Raw genomic sequence first — 24,639 nt, forward strand, 5'->3', positions numbered from 1 at the left:
TCAGTAAACAAGGGGCCCGGCTGGCACCGACTTTATTTTTAAAAACAACACGCCTTCTGCCCCTTCACCTCAAAGTCAATTCCAGCAGCTCCAGAGGGTTCATCTCCTGGGGTGGCACCCATTCAGTGGAAGAGGGGTGGAGGAGCCGTAGGGCCAGGCAGAGCAGAGGTTCCAGTCAATGCTCTTCCCCGTCGGGGTACTGGATTCTGCTGGGAGAACCGCAGCGGAGAGGGGGATAGCGGAAAGCTGGGGCGCAGGGGTCACTCCTAGCGCCGGGTTCCTGTTCCGGCTGGGAGGACATCAGTGCTCAGGTTAGGGGAGGAGGGTCCAGGCCCCCTCTCCAGAACCGCGCCGCACTGCTCAGCTGGGCCGGGGCGAGGAGCTGGTCTGACCTGTTGCCGCCCACCATTCTGGATGCTGCTAGGCTCTGCAAAATCAACACAGAAGTCACAGTGAGGCCTCCCCACCTGCCCCCTCCCTCCTCCCTCCATGGCCCCTCTGGCGGCTGTGCTGCCGGATTGGGCTGGCGGCTGGGCAGAGGTGCCAGCCTCCTCCAGGGTTCCCGGAGACAGGAAAGGAGCATGGTGTAGGGGATAAAACATGGGCTTGGGAGTCAAGAGGTCACGGGTTCTAATTCCAGCTCTGCCACTTGTCTACTGTGTGGCCTGGAACAAGTGACTTCACCTCTCTAGGCCTCAGTTCCCTTATCTGGAAAATGGGGATTGAGACTGTGAGCCCTCACATGGGAGAGGGACTGTGTCCAACCAGATTTGCTTGGATCCAGCCCAGTGCTTAGTACAATGCCAGGCACGCAGTAAGTGCTTAACGAATACTGCCCTTGTCATGATGAGGCCTCCTCCTGAGGAGTCCAGGTTGGTGGCTGGGGATGAGCTGCAGGGCTTGGCCTTACCGGGTGAGAAGGGTCTGGGGGCTTCTTGCTTGTGGCCGAGGGGTCCAGGGCAGCCCACAGATCTAGGCTGCTGAGGGTGGAGCTGCCCAAAGGCACGCCGTTCTCCCAGCCCAACTGGCAGTGCTGTGGAGAGCCATGGGTTAAATGAGCCAAATCCCCCTCCCCACCTCCCTCAACACTCCCAGAAAGACACTGGCTCCAATGCTGGGGAGGGGAGTGAGGGGTCCCCGGGGTCCCAGCTCCTAGCTGATGCTCCTTCCTGAATTCAGAAACAGAAAAGAATTCTCGCTCTCCCCTCCCCAAACCTTGGCTCCCTCCTGGTCCCCATTTCTGTTCTCATCCTAGAGCCTTCTGCCCTGCTTCCTGGAAGCCTTGGCCCTTCTGGAGCTGGGAGTCAGTGTAGCTTACTGGAAAGAGCAGGAGACCTGGGTTCTAATTCATTCATTCAATAGTATTTATTGAGCGCTTACTATGTGCAGAGCACTGTACTAAGCGCTTGGGATGAACAAGTCAGCAACAGATAGAGACAGTCCCTGCCGTTTGACGGGCTTACAGTCTAATCGCGGGAGACGGACAGACAAGAACAATGGCAATAAACAGCGTCAAGGGGAAGAACATCTCGTAAAAACAATGGCGACTAAATAGAATCAAGGCGATGTACAATTCATTAACAAAATAAATAGGGTAACGAAAATATATACAGTTGAGCAGACGCGTACAGTGCTGTGGGGATGGGAAGGGAGAGGTGGAGGAGCAGAGGGAAAAGGGGAAAATGAGGCTTTAGCTGCGGAGAGGTAAAGGGGGGATGGCAGAGGGAGTAGAGGGGGAAGAGGAGCTCAGTCTGGGAACGCCTCTTGGAGGAGGTGATTTTTAAGTAGGGTTTTGAAGAGGGAAAGAGAATCAGTTTGGCGGAGGTGAGGAGGGAGGGCGTTCCAGGACCGCGGGAGGACGTGACCCGGGGGTCGACGGCGGGATAGGCGAGACCGAGGGACGGTGAGGAGGTGGGCGGCGGAGGAGCGGAGCGTGCGGGGTGGGCGGTAGAAAGAGAGAAGGGAGGAGAGGTAGGAAGGGGCAAGGTGATGGAGAGCCTCGAAGCCTAGAGTGAGGAGTTTTTGTTTGGAGCGGAGGTCGATAGGCAACCACTGGAGTTGTTTAAGAAGGGGAGTGACATGCCCAGATCGTTTCTGCAGGAAGATGAGCCGGGCAGCGGAGTGAAGAATAGACCGGAGCGGGGCGAGAGAGGAGGAAGGGAGGTCAGAGAGAAGGCTGACACAGTAGTCTAGCCGGGATATAATCCCAGCTCTTCCACTGGCCTGCTGGGAGGCTGTGGCCAAACTGCTTGATGTCTGACCCCCTGGGATGAAAGATTGTGAGCCTCATGTGGACAACCTGATTACCCTGTATCTACCCCAGTGCTTCGAACAGTTCTCTGCACATAGTAAGCACTTAACAAATACCAACATTATCATTATTATTATTAACCTGTCTGTATCTATTTTCTCCTCTACAAGATGGAAACAAAATACCTCCCTCCCCCTCAGCCTGTCCTCTATGGGACTGTCTCTTATCTGATCTACCCCACTGCTTAGGACAGTGCATGGCCCATAATAAGCGCTTACTCACTAAAATCTCTACATTATCTTTACAGTGCCTCTCATGGAAGCCTGAAAATGTGAGGCTGGAAAGACATAGCTCAGTCAATTGTATTTATTGAGCACTTACTGTGTTCAGAGCACTGTACTAAATGCTTGGGAAAGTATAGCGCAATATAATAGACACATTCCCTGGCCACAACAAGCTTACAGTCTCAAGGTGAAGACAGACCTTAATATAAATAAACTACAGATATGTAAATAAATGCCGTGGGGCTGGTGAGGGGGTGGTGAATAAAGAGAGCAAGTCAGGGTGACGCAGAGGGAGTGGGAAAAGAGGAAATGAGGGCTTAGTCAGGGAAGGACTCTTGGAGGAGCCTTCAGTATGGCTTTGAAGGTGGGATTGTCTGGAAGATCTGAAAAGGGAGGGTGTTCCAGGCCAGAAGCAGGAGGTGGGCAAGAGGTCAGTGGCGAGATAGATGAGATTTAGGTTGAGTAGCTTGGTATTAAAGCAATGAAATGTGCGGGCTGGGTTGTAATAGAAGAGTAACAAGGTGAGATAGGAAGGGGCAAGGTGATTAAGTGCTTTAAAGCCAACAGTAAGCAGTTTCTACTTGATGTGGAGGTGGATGGGCAACTACTAGAGATTCTTGAGTGGGGAAACGTGGACTGAATATTTTTGTAGAAAAATGATCCAGGCGGCTGAGTCAAATATGAACTGGAGGGAGAAGAGACAGGAGGGAGGTCAGCAGGGAGGCTGATAGGGTAATCCAGGTGGGATAGAATAAGGGTTTGGATTAATGAGGTAGCAGTTTGGATGGAGAGGAAAAGGCGGATTTTAAACATTTTATTTAATGTCTGCCTTCCCCTCTAGACTGTAAGCTGGTTGTGGGCAGGGGACGTGTCTGCTGATTCTGTTGTACTGTCTCTCCCATGCACTTAGTACAAAGATCAGGTGTTGCTCGATAAACACTACTGATTGATTGATCAGGTGTTGCTCGATAAACACTACTGATTGATTGCTAAAGTCAAGGGGAAAGGCTTGAGCATCAGGGGAATTAGAGTACTTCTGACACCCTTTCAGTCCTCTGGCAGGAGTTGGGGTAGGGCATCCTCTTTCCAGGAATAAGTGGCACTTGGGGGCCAAGTCAGGATCTCGATTTAGTGGGGAAAGGAGAGGACTGGCGCCCTGTCAACGGAAAGCGACTCACCGACGGCAGAGCCAGAGTGTCCGTGGCCTCGAAGCTCTTGCGACGATGCACGTGGTAGCGGTGGGGAGCCAGGAAGGTGGAGCGGGGAATGGTCACCCTGGGGGAGACGGGGACGGGGGGGGAAGTCTCTCGGCTTTAATTTTCTCCTCGGTAAATGGAATGATCATCCCAGTGCCCTCCGCCGCCCTGACCCCCACCACCCCGACACACACTGACATTAAAGGAAATCGCATTGTACAAACTTTGGAGAAAGGACCCCCCACCACTGGTTATGTGTTGGGGGTGGGGGGCATTATTAGGTCCTTTTTAACCAGAAAGAAATGAGAGCCATCGATCACGGGGATTTGTCGAGTGCTTACTGCATATGAGTACCAGAGAAATGACTCCGATGAGAATTTGCACCTGGGAACTGGAGGTCTGAGTTTTGAGTTTTTTTGACTGCTGCCTTTCTATCTGAGGGTCACAGAAGCACCATGGCATAGTGGTCTTGGACTCAGAAGGTCACACAGAGAAGCAGCATGGCTATAGAGAAGCAGCGTGGCTCAGTGGAAAGAGCCCGGGCTTGGGAGTCAGAGGTCATGGGTTCGAATCCCCGCTCTGCCACTTGTCAGCTGTGTGACTGTGGGCAAGTCACTTAAATTCTCTGTGCCTCAGTTCCCTCATCTGGAAAATGGGGATTAACTGTGAGCCTCCCGTGGGACAACCTGATTATCCTGTATCTACCCCAGCGCTTAGAATAGTGCTCTGCACATAGTAAGCGCTTAACAAATACCAACATTATTATTAATCCCGGCTCCACCACCTGTCTGCTATGTAAACTTGGGCAACTCACTTCACTTCTCGGTGCCTCAGTTACTTCATCTGTAAAATGGGAATTAAGACCGTGAGCCCCGTGTGGGGCAAGGACTGTGTCCAACCTGATTACCTTGTACCTACCCCGGTGTTTAGAACAGTGCTTGGCACGTAGTAAGCCCTTAACAAATACCATAATTATGATCGTTACAAACCTCTCCCTTGCCTGCTCTCCCCTCTCCCCAAAGGCCCAGCTCCCCATGAAGCAAGTAGGCCAGCAGACACTGGTGGGCCCTCACCTACGACGTGGGTGACTAAGTCTGGTGCACGGTGAAGAAGGCGGGTGCCTGGCACCCACTGCCGAGAGGAGAGAGGAGGCCAGCGAGACCCCTGCCAGGACTTTTCACATTTGGTGGCCCACCCCTCGAGCCCTTACCGTCCCCATCCCTCCCGCCTTCCCAACGAGTTCAGCTTCTCACTGCCACGCCCACAGCCCCTTTCCCCAGCACAGACCTGATGTAAGCAGGGTCCTCCAGAGTCTCAGGGGGCCGCTGGGCTCTGGGGGTTTTGCAGACGGGACAGGAGGCCTCGGGATGTATCGGCACTGGAAAGAGACGCTGATTCACCTTGTAACAGTGGATACCTGCCAGATCAAGAGAGACTTACTTCCAAAGGCACCCTGAGCTCCCTCAGCTCCGAGGGATAAAACAAACAAAAAAAACACTTCATCTCTCTCTCTCTCACTGTCTGTAGAACCTCGCAGACACAGAGTGGGATCTCTGAGCACCGTTTTGAATGTATGGAGCAGGCTCTCTGAGCAATGGGCACATAGTGGGAGCAAAGCCCTGGACTAGCCTCTTGGGAACATGCAAAAGAACACACCGTCATTGCCCTCAAGGAGTTAGCCATTTAAGGCTCAGTGGAAAGAGTCAGAGGTCATGGGTTCGAATCCCGGCTCTGTCACCTGTCAGCTGTGTGACTGTGGGCAAGTCACTTAACTTCTCTGTGCCTCAGTTACCTCATCTGTGAAATGGGGATTAAGACTGTGAGCCCCACATGGGACAACCTGATTCCCCTGTGTCTACCCCAGCGCTTAGAACAGTGCTCTGCACATAGTAAGCGCTTAACAAATACCAATATTATTATTATTATTCTCCTCAGGTTAGACAGACACACACACATACATCCCAATCAAATGAGAAATCAAGATCCATTAATGGGCCAACTTGCCGTATGACCTTGGGCATGTCACTTTTCCCCTCTGAACCTCAGATTCCTCTGTTTTGGACAGAGACAACCCTCCCTAGCACCAATTTTAGGAATGAGACCAGAAAGAGCTTTGAGGTGATCGGGACATCAGGCTATTTGACTCATCCACCCGAGACCTCTGCTCGGAGAGGGCGGGGCGTCGGTGTCCTCTTAATGTGAGGCCGTAGCAAATCAATCTAGCAGGCTTTCCCCCAGTCTCCCGCCCCATGCTGGTGTACAACCCCGCTGTCCAGGCTTCTCCTCGGGGCTGCCGTCCACCTCGCTCTGTTCCCTCTGAGGCCCGGCCCAGTCAGATCGAAGCGGGACTTGTCTGGCTCTGCAGGAAAGGTGCCGATTCACGGCGCTCAGGTCTGCCCTGGGGCTGGACCCACACACCGAGACTCCTCGGTGAGTCTCTGCTTCACGTCCCCTCCCACTGCCCTCCCCCACCGACAGAACTCACACTGATGGGATCCAGGAGTCGGCTCCTCTTCGGTCCCGGCGATGGAGATGTCCAGAGGACTCTGCCTGCGGACCAGAGTGATTGCGGACTGTTGGAGGACGGCAGGAGGGGCTCAGCTGCCCCCCACCGAGAGGTGCTGACCTGAGAAAGCGGCTGCTCTAAAGTTGCAAGCTGGGGGATTAAGTGGGTCTGGTTTCAGGGGACTGTGGCCATCTTGGCTAGCCCGTGCCCAGCACGGATCTAATCGCTAGTTACAGTTTAATGGGTGCCGCATGGACTGCTTCCAGGACCAGATCCCTCTCTCCGCCCATATTCCCACCCAGGGAAGTGGGCGATCTCCTCACTGGTCCGTGGCAGAGGTGACAGAGGTGGAGTTTTCCCCTCGGCTGCAAAAAAGGCAGGAACGGGAGGTCCAGACCCTCTTTCCTGGGATCAGGAGGCATGACAGCCACTCTCACCTGTGCCTCCCCAGGGTTCGCCCGAGCCACACCTCCTCTCCTCCCAGGGGGTCTGGTTCTCTTGCCAGCTTCACAGCCCCACTCCCCATCCCCGCCTCCCGCTCACTCTGGGCCTGCGTAGACACACTCCTCCTTATTGGCCTGTCGGAACTCGTGCAGCTCGGAGAAGAACTGCTCGGACTTCTCGCTGATGGACGAGTCCAGGTCGAGCAGACCTGGGGGTGATGAGGGAAGAGGAAGTTGGTCCAGATCGAAGCAGGACGACCCTAGGAAAAGGGACCTCAGACGCCCTCCTACCTGCCCCTCTGGACAGTCCCACCCCAGGTGGGGGCAAGATGGGGTTTTACCAGACCCCCCCAGACCCCAGTCGGCACCTGGTCCCCTCTGCCCAGTCTGCCTAAGGTATTGCCTCAACCTCTGCCAGGCTTCCCACAGCCACTCTGGGCCATTCCGTGCCCTGCCCTCCCCCCAGAGTGAGGTGGGGGGAAGAAGTGGGGCAGGAAGCAGGATAGAAGCCAAGATGGAGACCCCAAGACTGTGGGGTAGGAAGGAGTGCTCACCTGCAATCCAATCATAGCCTAGATAAGGCCTCAGCGGCCAGCTGTCCTCAGGGACCGTGAACTCCTCGGGGTCTGCGAACTCCTCAGGGTTCATCCGGAAGGCCACCCGGGAGGGTTCTTTCTGCAGGAGGTAATAAAAATAACAATGATTGTGGTATTTGTTAAGGGCTTACTGAGTGCCAAGCACTGTACTAAGTGCTGGAGCAAATACAAAATCATCAGTTGTCACATGCCAAAGTCTAAGTAGGAGAGATCCATCAATCGAGGGAGTTGGTGTGTTGAATCCTCATTTTGCCATTGAGGGAATTGAGCCCCAGAGAAGTGAAACAACTTGCCCAAGGTCACACAGCGGACAGTAGGCAGAGCCGGTACAGCCAGAGGTTGGGGGGCTAAGGGGACTCTCTAGGGTCCTGCCTGCTTCTGCCCAGCCCTCACCTCCGCCTTCTATCTTTCTAATCTGTCTGGTTCACCTGGGGGAGTTCCCCTGGGACCCCTGCAACTTGAGAAGAGTCGCCCAGCAGGGTGGTCCAATTACTCCGAGGACCTGGGAACCCCAAGCCTGGGAGGGAGAAAAGAGACCCCTCACTTTGGGACGGCGGGAGAGCTTCTAGGAAGCACATGAGGCAGGAAACGTGAAGCAGAGGAGCATGAGAGCCACCAGTGGATAGGAGTCAGTGGAAGCTCCTTGAAGGAAGGGAATGATGGGTTATTTCTTTCTGTTGGCATTTCCTAAGTGCTTACAGTATGATACACTACACCCAGTGGATGCTCAATAAATACCAGAAAAACAGTATGGCTTAGTGGAAAGAGCATGGGCTTGGAAGTCAGAGGACATGGGTTCTAATCCTGGCTCCCCCACTTGTCTGCTCTGTGACCTTGGGCAAACTATTTAACTTCTCTCTGCCTCAGGTACCTCATCTGTAAAATGGAGATGAAGACTGTGAGCCCCATATGAGACAACCTGATTATCTTGTAACTACCCCAGCACTTTGACCAGTGGTTGGCACATAATAAGCGCTTAACAAATACCACAATTATTATTCATTCATTCATTCAACAGTATTTATTGAGCACTTACTATGTGCAGAGCACTGTACTAAGCGCTTGGAATGTACAAATCAGTTACATAGAGTCCCTGCCCTTTGACGGGCTTACAGTCTAATCAGGGGAGACGGACAGACAAGAACAATAGCAATAAATAGAATCAAGGAGATGAACATCTCATTAAAACAATAGCAAATAATAATGTTGGTATTTGTTAAGCGCTTACTATGTGCCAAGCACTGTTCTAAGCACTAGGGTAGACACAGGGGAATCAGGATGTCCCACGTGGGGCTCACACTCTTAATCCCCATTTTACAGATGAGGTAACTGAGGCACAGAGAAGTTAAGTGACTTGCCCACAGTCACACAGCTGACAAGTGGCAGAGCTGGGATTCGAACTCATGACCTCTGACTCCAAAGCCCGGGCTCTTTCCACTGAGCCACGCTGCTCCTCAATAAATAGAATCACGGTGCTGTACATCTCATTAACAAAATAAATAGGGTAATGAAAATATATACAGTTGAGTGAACGAGTCCAGTGCTGAGGGGATGGGGAGGGAGAGGAGCAGAGGGAAAGGGGGGAGAAGAGGGTTTAGCTGCGGAGATGTGAAGCGGGGGTAGAGGGAGCAGAGGGAAAAGGGGAGCTCAGTCTGGGAAGGCCTCTTGGAGGAGGTGAGTTTTAAGTAGGGTTTTGAAGAGGGGAAGAGAATGAGTTTGGCTGAGGTGAGGAGGGAGGGCGTTCCGGGACGTTGGGAGGCCGTGGCCCAGGGGTTGACGGCGGGATAAGTGAGAACGGGGGACGGTGAGGAGGTGGGCGGCAGAGGAGCGGAGCGTGCAGGATGGGCAGTGGAAAGAGATAAGGGAGGAAAGGTAGGAGGGGGCAAGGTGATGGAGAGCCTTGAAGCCTAGAGTGGTACTGGGGGACTTGCAAAGGGACACTGAAAAGGTGGCAGAGGAGCTTAAAGTCCCGGGGGTCAGGATGGACCACAGGGGACTAAATTCCTGATGGGAAGAGGCAGGGAACAGCCCCCTCCCACTAAAGGAGATTGGTCCCTGAAGAAAAGAGGGTGATTTTCCCTCCACCTGACCAGTCCAAGCAGCCACCTTTTAGTTAGGGTTGGGGCCTTTTGGGAATCCACATGGTTCAACCGCATTCCAGGCAGCAACAATAAAGTGTCAGTTGTGGAAATTATGGCGGGCCATTGCCAAAGACAACGGCAGCAGGTAATAATAATGTCGGTATTTGTTAAGCGCCTACTATGTGCAGAGCACTGTTCTAAGCGCTGGGGTAGATACAGGGTCATCAGGTTGTCCCACGTGTGGCTCACAGTTAATCCCCATTTTACAGATGAGGTAACTGAGGCACAGAGAAGTTAAGTGACTTGCCCACAGTCACACAGCTGACAAGTGGCAGAGCAGGGATTCGAACCCATGACCTCTGACTCCCAAGCCCGGGCTCTTTCCACTGAGCCACGCTGCTGTTCTGCGCAGAATGGGCCTGGCTGATTGCAGCCCATTAACCTTCCTGATCATGATAGGGTTAGATGGATTTAAGGAAAAAAATGTCAAAAACCATCTTATAATTCTGAGTCCAAACACTCCCTTTTCCCCCCTCCCCAGCCCGGTCCCCATGTCGTCACGGTGCTCCGATCCAGTCACCTTGGAATCCTTAGTCTGCGGGGTCACCAGGATGGACTTCAGTGGCCTGGCTTCTTGGCATCCGCCAGGGTTCAGCCTGTGTCCTGGGTCCCCTGCCTCCGGGGGAGTTTTCTGGAGAGCTGAACAGGACCCCAACGGGGGCCTCCCGCTCTCTCCAGAGGCCGGTGGTCGGGACTTGGCCCGCACGAGCAGACTCTCAGGGCAGCCGCTGCTCCGAACTGCCCCATCTCCACGGGGCTTGCTCTGCCTGCCCCGGGGGGCAGGTGCTCTGCTCGGCTCAGGCCCGGTGTGGTCTGGATCGGAGCCACTGGGCTTCCGCTCCCGTCGTTCCCCTTTTCCGTCCTGCCAGGAGCACCTAGGAGGAGAGCAGAGGAGAATCCGGGCCGTCTGGGTACCCGGTTCCATGGAGACCACAGTGGCCGCATCCTTGGTCCTCCGGATCCCATTCTCCTTCTGGAACAAACAAGCAGAAGCAGCAGAGCTATTGCTCACCCTGACTGGGGAAGGATTGGCTTCAGAGCCCCGTCCCCACAATCCTCAGGTCAGGCCTCATGTGTCCACGCCTCGCCGGTCACCTGAGAGCTCGTTCTCTAACAGCCACCTAGGAGTACGCGGTAAAGCGTAGAACTGGGTCCTGCCCTCGAGGAGCTTACGATCTAATGCCATCCGCAGATGCTCCACAGAAGCCTCTGCAGGGGAAGGGATTCCAACCCCTGGGGAGGAGAAAAGAAGGGTGGGGGGGGTTCCACGACAGATGAGGGGGACATGTGAGCAGAGAGAGAGAGGCTCCGGGGAGGCTCAGTGGGATGGTGGCGATGGCTATCAGAGGACGCTGCCATTTTCCCAACCCAGAAATGGTAGAAGCGAAAACCACATAAGCACCCAAGGCTGACAGCAGAAACACTCCCCTGGGTTTCTCTAGGGCCACTTGCCGACAACCTCAAAGTGCTTTAACCAACTCAGTCACAGGCCTCTTCACAAAATTATTCTCCTCGTTATATGGACTTGAAGGACCACAGCAATACAAGAACATGGGCAGAAAAAGAACGTGAGCCTCGGGCTCTCTGTGCGAGGGCTCTAGCCTCTACTCCTCCACAGAGGAAGTTTAAATTCAGTTCTCAAATATCAGTGTGAGCCTCAAGGAACGCTATGGGAGATGAGGCAGCACCTGGAAAGGCGGCTGCATTTGGGACTCCAGATAGCGGGCCTGACACTTGCCCTCCTGCGCCCGACTCTGGCTGGATCCTGGCCTAGCTTGCCCTGGGACACCCCGGGATACCCCCAGAGGCCCCTGCCGCCGTTTCCCAGGCCAAGATTCCAGTGAGCAAGTAATGCGGGGAATTTCCCACCTCTTTCCTCGGAGGATCCGGAAGACGCCGCTCCTCGGGGGAGGCGGTTTGTTCCCGGAGATTCCCGAGCCCCGGGGGCTTCTCGGAAGGCTCCCGGTTTCTAAGAACCTGTTTTCGGATCTCTTCCTGTTTCATCCAGAGCTGCCGCAGGAGGTCTTGGTTGGCCCGGCGCAACCTGGCCAGCTGCTCCGACTCCAGCATCTCAGAGGAACACTTGGCTTCCTGTGAGGAAATAGGGTGAGGGCAGAAACGGGTGCCTGCCGGACAGGGCACGGCCTAGAGGAAAGCACGCTGGGCTGAGGGGCAAGGCCTGAGTTCTAGTCCTTTGCTTCTGAGTCTCGGTTTCCCCAATGGCAAAAAAGAAGACGGTGATCCTGGGCCCTTTCTACCTCACAGGGAACTGGAAGGATGAGTGATATAAGAGAAGTGTGCCCCTTCCCCGGTAGTAAACCGGGTCCACTGGGCCTCTCTGCGAAAGGGGCAAGTAGAGGGACAAAAGTAGCCTCTTTTGACCCTGGTACAACCACAGCTCCACCCCTGCTACTATTCTGCCTCCACCCTTCAGGGCCCACCCAGCTGCTTCCCCGTCACCCAATCAATCAGTGGTATTTATTAAGCATTTACAGTGTGCAGAGCTCTGTAATAATATTGGCATGCATTAAGCGCTTACTATGTGCCAAGCACTGTTCATTCGTTCGTTCATTCAATAGTATTTATTGAGCAATTACTATGTGCAGAGCACTGTACTAAGCGGTTGGAATGGACAATTCGGCAACAGATAGAGACTGTTCCTGCCCAATGACGGGCTCACAGTCTAATTGGGGGACACAGACAGCAGAGCAAAACAGAGCAAAACAAAAACAAGACAACATTATCACGATTAATAATAATAATAATAATGATGGCACTTGTTAAGCGTTTACTATGTGCGAAGCACTGTTTCAAGCACTGGGGAGGATACTCTCAAATAAATAGAATCAAGGGGATGTATACCTCATTAACAAAATAAATAGGGTAATAAATAAAATATACAAATGAGCACAGCGCTAAGGGGAAGCGGGGGGGGGGGAGGAGTAGAGGGTGGAGGGGGAGCAGAGGGAAAAGGGGGGCTCAGTCTGGGAAGGCCTCTTGGAGGAGGTGAGCTCTCAGTAGGGCTTTGAAGAGGGGAAGAGAGTTAGTTTGGCGGAGGTGAGGAGGGAGGACATTCCAGGACCGCGATAGGATGCGGGCCAGAGGTCGACGGCGGGATAGGCATGAACGGGGGAGGGTGAGGAGGTGAGTGGCAGAGGAGCAGACCGTGCGGGGTGGGCAGTAGAAATAGAGAAGGGAGGTGAGGTAGGAGGCGGCAAGGTGATGGAGAGCCTTGAAGCCCAGAGTGAGGAGTTTTTGTTTCATGCAGAGGTTGAAAGGCAACAACCGGAGGTTTTTGAGGAGGGGAGTGACATGCCCAGGGCGTTTCTGTAGGAAACTGCACTGTTCTCAGCGCTGGGGTAGATACAGGGTATCTACCACGTGAGGTTCACAGTCTCAAACCCCACTTTACAGATGAGGTAACTGAGGCACTGAGAAGTGAAGTGACTTGCCCAAAGTCACACAGCTGACGGGTGGCGGAGCCGGGATTAGAACCCACGACTTCTGACTCCTAAGCCCGTGCTCCTTCCCCTGAGCCACGCTGCTTCTCTGTACTAAATGCTTGGAAGAGTATCAAGCAATAAAGTTAGAAGAAACCATCCCTGTGTGGGGCTGGTAATGGGAAGAGTGTCTGAGTATATAGTTTAATCCCAAAAAACAGCAAAAATGGGTGGTGCTGGGGTTCTGGGAAATCTCCGGGACCCAAGCTGAGATAAAGGTCTGAGATCCCAAATCCCGAGCACTGTGCATGTTAACATAAACAATGCCTTGAACTTACAAAACCCTGACGCTTCTCTTATCTCACTCATCCTTCCTGGTCCCCTTGAGGTAGGAAGGGCTCAGGATCACCGTTTTCATTTTTGCCACTGGGGAAACTGAGTCTCAGAAGCAAAGGACTAGAACTCGGGTCTTGACCCTCAGCCCAGCCTGCTTTCCTCTAGGCCATGGCTTAACTGTCCGGCAGGCTTAACTGCCTTTTTGGAAGAGGCCTTAAATGTCCTTGAAGTACATTGGAGTAGTGAAACGGTGAAGAGAGAAATGACAGGCTTAGAAGCATTTATCATGAAATATTCCTGAGTATCGTGAAAGATCACAAATATAGCTTTCCCCCCCTGGAATCAAAAGCCAGACAGGAAGCTGAGGCGTGGAGAGTTTGGATAAGCAGCATGGTGGAGTGGATAGAGCACGGGCCTGGAAATCAGCAGGTCCTGGGTTCTAATTCCACCTCCATCGCTTATCTGCTGTGTGACCTTGGGCACGCCACTTCACTTCTCTGGGCCTCAGTTACCTCATCTGTAAAAGGGGAGACTGTGAGCCCCATATGGGACAGGGACTGTATCCAACCCGATTTCCTTGTACCCACTCCAGTGCTTAGTACAGTGCTTGCCACACGGTAAGTGCTTAACACCACAATTATTATTATTATTAACATCATCAAACTATGGCAGGATGAGAAGCCGCTCCAGCCCGACTTGGACCGGTCCTGCTGAAGGTCAAAATGGCCTGTGCTACCGAGGCCCCGGGTTCAGGTTGCACCGGGCTAATGGCTGGTCAGTGAAAGGGGGCTCTGGCCCCCTCTCCAAGGCTGTACCCACCCTCTCTGTGCCTCAGTTTCCCCCTTGTCGACCGCCGTTGGAGTTTGGGTACAGCAGGCTAGGCCCGGGGGGGGGGGGGGGGGGGGGGGGGCGCGGAGGTGTGACAAAGGGCACATGGCAGTTGCGGCTTTCAATCACTTCTCTCCAGAGGGGAGGAGAGGAAAAAGGGAACAGGGACGAAGGAGGTCGGGAGTGAAACCTGCCCGAGCCAACGGGTCCCGCGGGCAGGAAGCGCCGACAAAGAGAAAGTGAAAGGAGGAGGCCGGGGTCCGGGGGAGCTGGCCAAGGGTTAGCGAGAAGAGAAGCACTGTGGCTTAGCGGAAAGAGCCCGGGCTTGGGAGTCACAGGTCGTGAGTTCTAATCCCCACTCCTCCACTTATCAGCTGTGTGACTTTGGGCAAGTCATTTCACTTCTCTGTGCCTCAGTTCCCTCATCTGTAAAATGGGGATTAAGACTGTGAACCCCCCGTGGGCCACCCTGATGACCTGATGACCCCAGTGCTTAGAACAGTGCTTGGCACACAGTAATCGCTTAACAAATACCATCATTATTATTATTATTATTATTAATAAGAGGCTTTCTGAGAAGAGCAGAGAAGCACCTTGGCTAAGCACCAAGAGCCCGGGCTCGGGCATCAGAGGCCGTGGGTTCTAATTCCGGCTCCCCCACTTGTCTGCTGTGGGACCTTGGGCGAGTCACTTCGCTTCTCTGGGCCTCAGTGACCTCATCTGTAAAATGGGGGTGAAGACCGTGGGCCACCCTGATGACCTTGTATCTATCCCAGCGCTTAGAACAGTGCTTGGCACATAGTAAGGGCTTAACAAATACCATTATTATATTATTATTATTAAGAGCAGCGTCGGCGGCTGGGAGACCAGGACACATGAAGGGGTTCGGGGGCCTGGAATTTTAACCCCAACTCCCGCTGCTCCCCCCGGCCCAAGCGGCGTGGCTCAGTGGAAAGAGCCCGGGCTTGGGAGTCAGAGGTCTTGGGTTCGAATCCCCGCTCCGCCGCTTGCCAGCTGTGGGACTTTGGGCAAGTCACTTCACTTCTCTGGACCTCAGTGACCTCATCTGGAAAATGGGGGTGAAGACTGTAGACCTTGTATCTACCCCAGCGCTTAGAACAGTGCTGGGCACATAGTAAGGGCGTAGCAAATACCATTATTATTATTACTAAGAGCAGCGTCGACGGCTGGGAGGCCGGACCAAGTGGAAAGAGCCCGGACTGGGGAGTCAGAGGTCATGGGTTCGAATCCCCACTCCGCCGCTTGCCAGCGGTGGGACTTTGGGCAAGTCAGTGAGCAAGTCAGCAAGTCTGGGCCTCAGTGACCTCATCTGGAAAATGGGCATTTAAAAACTGTGAGCCCCGGGGGGGGGGGGGGGGCGGGCAACCTGTTCACCTTGTATCCCCCCGGCGCTTAGAACAGTGCTTTGCACATAGTAAGTGCTTAGCAAATACCAGCATTATTATTATTATAATTATTATTACTCACCGGCGGCGGCGTTGCCCGGAGAAGCCGAAGCGTCGCCCGCTCCAACCGCCCGGGACCCGACAAAGACTCGCGGCCACTCCAGCCTGGGCCAGCAGGGGGCGGGGCCCACAAGCCTCTCCTCGGCTGCTGATTGGTCTGTCGCGCTCGGGGGCGGGGCTTCGATAGAGCGCAGCGCCGCGTTCCATTCGTCGGGAGAGGTGGAGGGGCGGGGCCGAGATTCTTCGCGGCTGCCGATTGGTCTGCCGCGCTAGGGGGCGGGGCTTCATCAGAGTGCAGCCCCGCGTTCCCTTCGGACTGAAAGGGGAGGGGCCTAGGCTCTCCTCGGCTGCCGATTGGCTGCCGCGCTCGGGGGCGGGGCTTCACCAGAGTGCAGCGCCACGTTCCATTCGTTGGGGGAGGTGGAGGGGCGGGGCCTAGACTCTCCTCGGCTGCCGATTGGTTTGCTGCGCTCGGGGGCGGGGCTTCATTAAAGTGAAGTCCTCGCGTTCCCTTCGGTCTGAAAGGGGCGGGGCCTAGACGCTCCTCGGCTGCCGATTGGCTTGCCGCGCTCGGGGGCGGGGCTCCACCAGAGTGCAGCGCCACCTTCCATTCGTCGGGAGAGGTGGAGGGGCGGGGGCCAAGACTCTCCTCGGCTGCCGATTGGTCCGGCGCGCTCGGGGGCGGGGCTTCATCAGAGTGCTGCGCCGCGTTCCCTTCGGTCTGAAACCAACCTCGACTGCTGATTGGCTTGTCGCGTGAGGGGCGGGGCTTCGTCAGAGCGCAGCTCCGCGTTCCATTCGTCGGGCGAGGGGGGAGGGGCGGGGCCGAGATTCTCCTCGGCTGCCGATTGGTCGGGGGCGGTTGGGGGCGGGGTCTTGCCGCCCAGCTGCTCGCGCATGCTCTGTTGGCGTGGGAGACACCTTTAAAGCCAAGGCCCCGCGTTGTACTCGAACGTCGTCGCTTAGGAAAGGGGAATTTTCGTTAACGTGCCCAGAAACTGCCCTGGCCGCCTCCCCCACCCACGCACCCGTCTAGACCTTTGAGCCCTCAGCCGATTCATTCGTAATAATCATGATGATGGCATTCGTTAAAGCGCTTACTAATAATAATAATCTTGGTATTTGTTAAGCGCTTACTATGCGCAGAGCACTGTTCTAAGCGCTGGGGGGGATACAGGGTCATCAGGTTGTCCCACGTGAGGCTCCCAGGCTTCATCCCCATTTGACAGATGAGGTCACCGAGGCCTGGAGAAGCAGCGTGGCTCAGTGGAAAGAGCTCGGGCTTGGGAGTCAGAGGTCACGGGTTCGAATCCCGGCTCTGCCACTTGTCAGCCGTGGGACTGGGGGCGAGTCGCTTCACGTCTCTGGGCCTCGGTGACCTCATCTGGAAAATGGGGATGAAGCCTGGGAGCCCCACGTGGGACAACCTATTGACCCTGTCTCTCCCCCGGCGCTTAGAACAGTGCTCTGCACATAGCGCTTAAATACCACCATTATTATTATCCCCATTTTACAGATGAGGCCACTGAGGCCCGGAGAAGCGAAGCGACTCGCCCACAGTCACACAGCTGACAAGTGGCAGAGCCAGGATTCGAACCCGTGACCTCTGACTCCCAAGCCCGGCCTCTTTCTATGTGCCAAGCACTGTTCTAAGCGCTGGGTAGACACAAGGTCAGCAGGCTGTCCCCCGTGGGGCTCACAGTCTCCATCCCCATTTGACCGACAAGGCAACTGAGGCCCAGAGAAGTGAAGTGACTTGCCCAAGGTCACAGAGCAGACGAGTGGCGGAGGCGGGATTAGAACCCACGACCTCTGACTCCCGGGCCCGGGCTCTTGCCCCTAGGCCATGCTGCTCCCCAGTGAATTCATTCACTCAACCATATTTATTGGGCGCTTACTGTGTGCAGAGCACTGTACTAAGCACTTGAGAGAGTTAAATTCAACAATGGATAGAGACAATCCCTGCCTCAATGGGCTCACCGTCTAGAAGGGGGAAGACAGACAGCAAAACACGTAAACAGGCATCGGTACCGTTATTATAAACAAAGAGAATTATAGATGCATATACATTATTAATAAAAAATAAATAGAATTATAATTATAAATATGCACATATATACACACACATAGCTGATGGAATCCCGCCCACCAGCATGGGTTGGCTCGTAATAGAAACACTTTATTAATCAATCAATAATATTTATTAAGCACTTACAGTGTGCAGAGTACTGTGCTAAGCGCTTGGGAGAGTACAATAATCATCATCATCGATGGTATTTATTGAGTGTTTATTGTGTGCAGAGTGCCATACTTAAATAATTTATAACATATAATTTATAGATATGAACACAAGCACTATGGGGCTGAGGATGGGGCAACTATCAAATGCCAAAAGGTCACGGATCCACGTGCCCAGATGATGCAGAAGGGGAAGGAAGCGGGGGAAAATAGGGCTTGTAATCATTCATTCAATAGTATTTATTGAGCACTTACTATGTGCAGAGCACTGTAGTATGCGCTTGGAACGAACAAGTCGGCAACAGATAGAGACAGTCCCTGGCGTTTGACGGGCTTACGGTCTAATCAGGGGAGACGGAAGAGAACACTGGCAATAAATAGAGTGGAGGGGAAGAACATCTCGTAAAAACAATGGCAACTAAATAGAATCGAGGCGATGTACATTTCAATAACAAAATAAATAGGGTAATGAAAATATATATAGTTGAGCAGATGAGTACAGTGCTGAGGGGATGGGAAGGGAGAGGGGAAAGCCTCTTGGAGATGTGACCGTAGTAAGGCTTTGAAGTTGGGGAGAGAGGTGGTCTAGCCTACATGGAAGGGGAGGGAGTTCCAGGCTAGAGGGAGGACACGGGAAAGGGGTCGGCGGCGAGATGGAGGAAATCAGGGAGCAGTGAGCAAGCTGCCGCTACAGGAGCCAAGGATGCGCCCTGTGTCACATCCATAGTACTAAAAGAAATGCTAGCAGGCTTGGGAAGCACAGTGCTCTGCACACAGTAAGCGCTCAATAAATACGCCTGAATGAACGATCCAAAACCGGAGAGGCATTTAAGAGGCCTGGAAAACAGACCGTCAATTAATTCCGATGTCGCCGCTGCTCAGGACAGATTTTGCCTTTACTCGGCATCGCAATCAAACGGAATCTTCACCTACCTGGGCAGCCGAACCAGGCATCCACCCATCTGCAGGTTTATTTCCTTCCGAGGCTCAGACCCCTGAACCTCAAATGCAAATTCTTGTAACTATTTAGAAAATGGGTCCGAGTGACCCTACCCTTAAACCATCCCATTATGACCTGAATAGGAGAACAAATGACTAATTAGAATTACATGTATTATAGATAATTCTCCAGAAAGCAAAATTCTCGAGAAGCCTTATTCAATCTATTAGTCACATTTAAATTGGAAATACAGAATTGATCAGGCCTCCAAGTGAGGGAATTTAAAGTTCTTTCTCCGGAGACCTCTTTTTACGGTAGTTTTGTTTTTGTAATGGTCAGAGCAGAAAAACGGGCACTTGAGTCGTCACAATCTGGCTCTAAAATATAACGGGTTCCTCCGGGTCCCATAGTCCTCTGAATGCACCCAAGAGAAAAATCGGCTGTTTATGGCTCTTAACTCTTCATTTCTTAGATAAATCAAAACAACTGCTTCTCAACTCCCGCTTTTCCCTCAAGAGAGCAATTAATAGGATTTTATATTAATATTCTCTGAAATACTCCAATGTGTTTAAAATCGATCACTACATTTTGCTTTACGAGAGGCAGCACTTTCCTCCCAAAACACAATACCTGGCTTGGAGAAACCCATTCTGTTTAAAGAATCAATTAGGAAGAAGCCAGGAAAAATCTCTGAAATACTCCAATGTGTTTAAAATCGATCATTACATTTTGCTTTACGAGAGGCATCACTTTCCTCCCAAAACACAGTTCCTGGCTTGGAGAAACCCATTCTGTTTAAAGAATCAATTAATTAGGAAGAAGCCAGGAAAAATCTCTGTGCCAATCCAGTTGACACTGAGCAACTAGTGTAGAAGAGCTACTAACAGGAATGGGATTTATTAAGTGTTTACTACGTGTCAACTGCTGGCCTGTCCCACATAGGGTTCACAATAGAAGAAGTAGGGAGAGCAGGTGTCTAGTCCCCAATTTACGGAGGAGGAAATTCAGACAACAGAGAGGTTAAGCGATTTACACAAGATCACGGAGCAGACAAGTGTGACTTTTTATCATTCCAACTGCAGTGCTTTCCAAGATCCGCTCAAACTCTTTAAACAGACAATGTGTGCATCAGGAAATGTTTTTCCAATTCATTTTTAATTTTGGTTTTCCATATTCTTCGCAATGATACAGGACTAACTCATGCACTTCCTTCACCTTAAATACAACAGAGAGAAAACTCACTGCCAAGCATGGGCCTTGGCACCCCAGGAATTTAACATAAAAGCAAGAGAAAAAGATTAGCAGCCTTAAAATAAAGTGCAGTTCATCAAACTCTTTTTTCATAAAGGGCCTGCCTCCATTAGGGTGATATCTTAACCATTTTGGGGGTAAGAGGCTCGAAATCCCTTTAGTTTATTCACCTAGTCTACATTCAAGAGGTGCAGGTGTATTCTAAAAAAAGAAAATTTAATTGACAATTGTGTTTTTTAGTTCCACTGATTTTAGAAATACAGGTGGCTACGAGGCAGAACTTTAGATTTTTCTTTTGCTCCTTCCTATAGATTAGAGAACACGGTTCTTGGGACAAGTGGGATCAGAGAGATGGCAAAATCCCATCCGTGGGACAGTAAGACAACATTCGCAAGCTATTCTTGAGTCACTTGAGCTCACTCAACCTTTGGGGTGGCAGCAGAGAAACCTGCTCTTTTTAGGACATGAACTATGGCCAAAAAAACGCGACTTCTCAAAGGGATCTCCAAATAACCAACAAAGGACTTGGCTGGGGAGGAGGGGAGGAAGGGCAGGTTCAAAAATCAAATAAATACCTTCCCGGAGCAGAGCTCTTCTGTCTCTAAAAATAGCGTCTTCAATTGCAAGATGCTTTTAGGCTTTGAGGCTCTCTCCCGCATCCCTGTTTGGAGAACCTCGCCACCCAATCACGTGGCCAAAGAGTCTTTGGGTATTTCCGAATCTCAATTCTTTAGAGCAAATGGAACCCGAGGGTGGGCGCCGGTCCATGCCGCCCTGCTCCGGGAGACCAAGTTGGTCAGGTGACTGGGTTTTCCCACTCTGCCATCTAAGCCCAAGGGTCAACTGGCACTAGCAATGCAGATGGGTTGGTTTAGTCCTAAGCTAAATGAAGCCGGGGAGGGGAGACTTGGTCAGTTTCAGTTCTTTGTGGAAAGCCCAAGCCAGGGGGACTCTCAGTCCAAACCGACCAGGCCAACCGAGTTCTGTCTGACCACCATCACCCTGCGGAAAAGAGGGTGACAGGCAACGGACGGGGAGACCTTCGTACATCCTCACTGCCTAAGCATCTCTCCTCCTCCTCAACAGTGTCCACTGGGCCTTCTTTCCTCTGCTTTCTTTAATTCAGTCCGAGAAACTTTGTCGTCGGCAAAGTCACCTAAGAGCGCATCACAAACGATGGCTGTAGCCACCGAGACTCACTCACCCGCCGCGGAGGAGGGTGGAAGAAAAGTCCAACACCTGGGTCACGGCTACAAATGTCCAAACCACCTGCACGAACACACACACACCTACACACACACACGTGCTTTGTCGTGTAACTCTTTGTACCTGAGCTGCCGACGGCAGTCACTGGGGCAACTCCAGGACGAGCTCGAGGACCGGCTAAGATCTGTCCCCGTGGAAGCTTTCTTGCCTGGGCTGCTGAAGTAAATCAAACCTGCTGACAAAGAGTTCTCTGACGGAAGACTGAGAGTTGCAAAGGGAGGGGAGCCTAAATACCACGGAGGAAATTAGCCAAAGCCAAAACTCGCCCACGGATGGATTCTCCTATGACGTATGGGACTTAAACCTGATCGTGGCTAGTCCAATTGGGGACATTTATCCTGGGGGGAGAGAGTAGGGCTTAGAAAAAGAGCAGGGATTCTCTCTCACGCTGTACTGAAGCTGAGGAGGAGCTTGGAATCGTGGGCGTGTCCTCAGGAGCGGGCGTCAGAGTTCAGGTCGTTAACTTACTTTGCCTGATACCCTTAAAGTGGCACAACTGAACTGGAGCTTCCTCCATTCACGGAGGTGGCCGGATTACCAGAAATTTCGAGGGCGAACTCATCGAGTGACCAAATGGTTCAGAAATGAGAATTTCAGTTAGAAGTGACAGCGAGGGTTTTAAAAGAAATCTCAGTACTACAGTCTTTCTTTTTATCAAGTCTCCTTAAGGGTGTAAGGCAAAATTCTTCCTGCAAACCACCTAATTTCAAAAGCAGGCAGGGAGAGTAATAAATAACTAGTGTGTAAAGGCTCAACACAGTAGTGGGAAGCTACCACTCACGTAGATGCTATACACAATAACTGGCAGTCTACTCCTCAGAGGGCGGGGTTTGGGGCGAGCTCCGCCGCGCTCCGGTTGGGGACAGACAGCCCCGTTTCTTCTCTGTGTATCCTCAGGTGCCGGGCTCCCCGAACTATCTGCTGGGCTGCAGGTACTGGTGGGTGAACATGTTGAGTTCGCTGTCCAGCCAACCCGCTTTATTCCTGCAAAAAGAAATCCTTGTGGTCTGGAGGCTGAAGCAGAGCACAGCATGTCCCAGGTGAACCCCTGGGGATACTCTGTGGTCACCTCCACTAGAGGAAGGCTCAGGCCCATGACAGAGAGAGAGAGACAGAGGGAAGAGAAGATGGGGATCCATGAGGGGGAGAGACGTCAAGAGGGCATGTCTTAACGGGAGAGCGTTAACTCAGCTGAAGCCTTGACACCCGCAAAAGGTCCAAAACTGCTGTAATTATGAGTCTCTTAAGCGCTTAGTACAGGAGCTGCAAGCCATAAACGTTCGATAAATCCCACCGGTGGATTGAGTCTCTTGCCACCCCCGACCCTGCCTGTCCCGGAGTATCCTTACCTGAGCAGTTTTGCTTTGCTCTGCAGTGAATCTAGAATTTCAATTTTTTTATTCATGCCAGCGATTTCCTGCTCCAGAGTCTCCCGAGTGACATCTACTTGTTGGCACAAATGAGCGAACGTCCCGGAGAGCTCCCTAGGAGGCAAGAGGCAAGAGCTGGCAGAGGGGAAGCGGGCTCCTTCCGAGGCCAGACTCTAGCTTCCCTCTGGGGAGAAAAGGAGGATCGGGAGAGGCTGGAGTTCACCCCCGGAGGGCCCTGGGATCATTTCGATTTCCACATATCTCCTGACACCCTGCCTCCTGCCTAACTCCTAAGAAGGATCCAGGACGCCCAAAAATCTTCAGGAGCCCAAAAACTGTTAAGGGACGGACTGGGTCATGAGCACAAAAGAACCTTAAAGTTCATCCCCATGGAAGGAGGCGTCGGGTAGGAAATATAGTGATAATCAGTAAATGGTATTTATTAAGCACTTACCATGTGCAGAGCATTGTACTAAGCGCTTGGAAGAGTACAATACAACAGAATTAGTGGACAAGTTCCCTATCCATAATGAGGACAAGTTCCCTACCCATAATGAGCTTCCTGGGCCTAAGAAACGTTTGCCAATGGCTGTAAGCTAGACTCTAGATTGGAAGCTTATTGTGGGCAGGGAATGTACCTGTTTATTGCACACAGTAAGTGCTCAATAATATGACTGAATGAACGGAAACTGAAAAACCATACAACTAACTATCCTACGTCAGCTCGATTAGGATAGCACTTTTAACATCCTGTCCAAATGTGTCCTTCACTTACCTAACTCCTGCCATGACCCCCGTTAGCTCACCTCAACCCTTGCGTCTGGCGAAAATGAACTTATTTCCAGCCCTCATTTGTCTAATCCGTCTACTAACGCTTTGCTGCGTGTTCACCTCACTGTGTGTGCCTCTCTTATCTGGAGACCAGGCAGCTCCTAGAGGAGACTCTTATCAGGCAGAAACAAAAATTCTAAGAAAAGACTCAAGAGATGAGTGGACAATTTCCCCGCTGGGACTGGAAAAAGGCAGGGGTGGTCTTGCTGAGACTAAAAGGGACACGGCGCTCTCCTCAGGCCTCCTCCCCGTCCCCGGGCCGGCCGGCCCGCCCTCAGCTCGGAGCATTTGGGCTGTACGGAGTAATACAGGCAGGAAGCATGAACGCCAGGAGAGGCTGGTTGGGGAAATGAAGCTCACCTCCCCGTTTTCCCAACCTCGAAGTCCCAGCCAGCCGCTGGGGAGGGAGCTCTTCCCTACTGCCAGGCCGACAGGAGGAGGCCGAGCAGCTGGGGGTACGTCGGTGGTATTCCTGCCGCAAGGGGTGCGGCGGGCAGCCCGGGAGAAGATGGCACCGGGGCCAGCGGTGGAAAGAGCATGGGCCTGGGACTCAGAGGACCTGGGATCTAATCCCGGCTCTGCCACCTGTCTGCTGTGTGACCCTGGGCAAGTCACTTAATTTCTCTGGGCCTCAGTTTCCTCATCTGGGGGTATTAAGACTGTGAGGCCCATGGGAGACGGGGACTGTGTCCAACCCAATTATGTTGTATCTACCCCAGCGTTTAGTACAGTTCCTGGCACTTAATCACGAATACCATGATTTTTACTGTCTAGTAGCGGGGGGCCCCGAGCAGCAGCTCAGCCGCCATCCCCCAAGGCCCTGGAGAGTGTCGGGGCGAGTGGCTTGGGTTCGGCAAGGTGAGGAGCGGGCTGGAGGGAGGGGACTCACTGTTGCACTTGGTGGCTGCAGTTGGAGCCGGTGTAGCTGACGATGAGCTGCAGCTTCTCGCTGGCGTACTCCACAAACTGGCGCTTGAAGGTTCTCTCCTTGGCTTTGGTGGTCCAGGTCAGGCGCTCGTACACGTAGAGGAGGCCGTACAGCCCGAAGGAGAGGGCGATCAGCCGCCACCCCACTGCCTTCCAGACCTGCAGAGGAGCAGGGGGAATCAGCGCGCCGTCAGGACGCCGCACGGATCACACTCAGAGCACCGGTTAATAATAAGGGTTTTTAATAATAATAATAATAATGTTGGCATTTGTTAAGCGCTTACTATGTGCAGAGCACTGTTCTAAGTGCTAGGGTAGACACAAGGGAA

General features: G+C 52.7%; 2 protein-coding genes across 4 annotated transcripts in view; both read right to left on the minus strand.

The window, feature by feature from the left end:
• Nucleotides 1-16,386, minus strand: LOC103165266 (migration and invasion inhibitory protein). Its single transcript, XM_029065964.1, has 11 exons — nt 16,220-16,386; nt 15,510-15,756; nt 11,287-11,508; nt 9,938-10,390; nt 7,235-7,355; nt 6,781-6,889; nt 6,217-6,281; nt 5,019-5,148; nt 3,714-3,810; nt 911-1,033; nt 1-427 (listed from the first exon to the last, which is right to left on the minus strand). Exons 1-11 carry the CDS (start codon nt 16,384-16,386, stop codon nt 308-310), a joined length of 1,854 nt encoding a protein of 617 aa, XP_028921797.1. The 3' UTR covers nt 1-307.
• Nucleotides 16,387-19,801: 3,415 nt separating this feature from the next.
• MFN2 (mitofusin 2) overlaps nt 19,802-24,639 on the minus strand; it is a 30,234-nt gene continuing 25,396 nt past the window's right edge. For all 3 annotated transcript variants that reach the window (XM_029065090.2, XM_029065088.2, XM_029065087.2), the window contains 3 exons: nt 24,273-24,469; nt 22,532-22,666; nt 19,802-22,166 (listed from right to left, as the gene is read on the minus strand). In XM_029065090.2, the coding sequence (XP_028920923.1) occupies nt 22,097-22,166; nt 22,532-22,666; nt 24,273-24,469 (402 nt within the window). In that variant the 3' untranslated portion in view covers nt 19,802-22,096. The remainder of the gene's footprint in view (nt 22,167-22,531; nt 22,667-24,272; nt 24,470-24,639) is intronic.

The sequence above is a fragment of the Ornithorhynchus anatinus genome, chromosome 5 (genome assembly GCF_004115215.2).
Source record: "Ornithorhynchus anatinus isolate Pmale09 chromosome 5, mOrnAna1.pri.v4, whole genome shotgun sequence".
Taxonomy (NCBI): domain Eukaryota; kingdom Metazoa; phylum Chordata; class Mammalia; order Monotremata; family Ornithorhynchidae; genus Ornithorhynchus; species Ornithorhynchus anatinus.

Bases quoted from the DNA above. Each gene is read 5' to 3' on its own strand.
- LOC103165266 (XM_029065964.1), bottom strand. From the start codon at position 16,386: ATGCGCGAGCAGCTGGGCGGCAAGACCCCGCCCCCAACCGCCCCCGAC. The intron at 10,391-11,286 runs GTGGGAAATTCC...TGTTTGTTCCAG, and splicing joins CGGATCCTCCGAGGAAAGAG to AAGGAGAATGGGATCCGGAG. The intron at 428-910 runs GTAAGGCCAAGC...TTGATTTTGCAG, and splicing joins CCCCAGACCCTTCTCACCCG to AGCCTAGCAGCATCCAGAAT.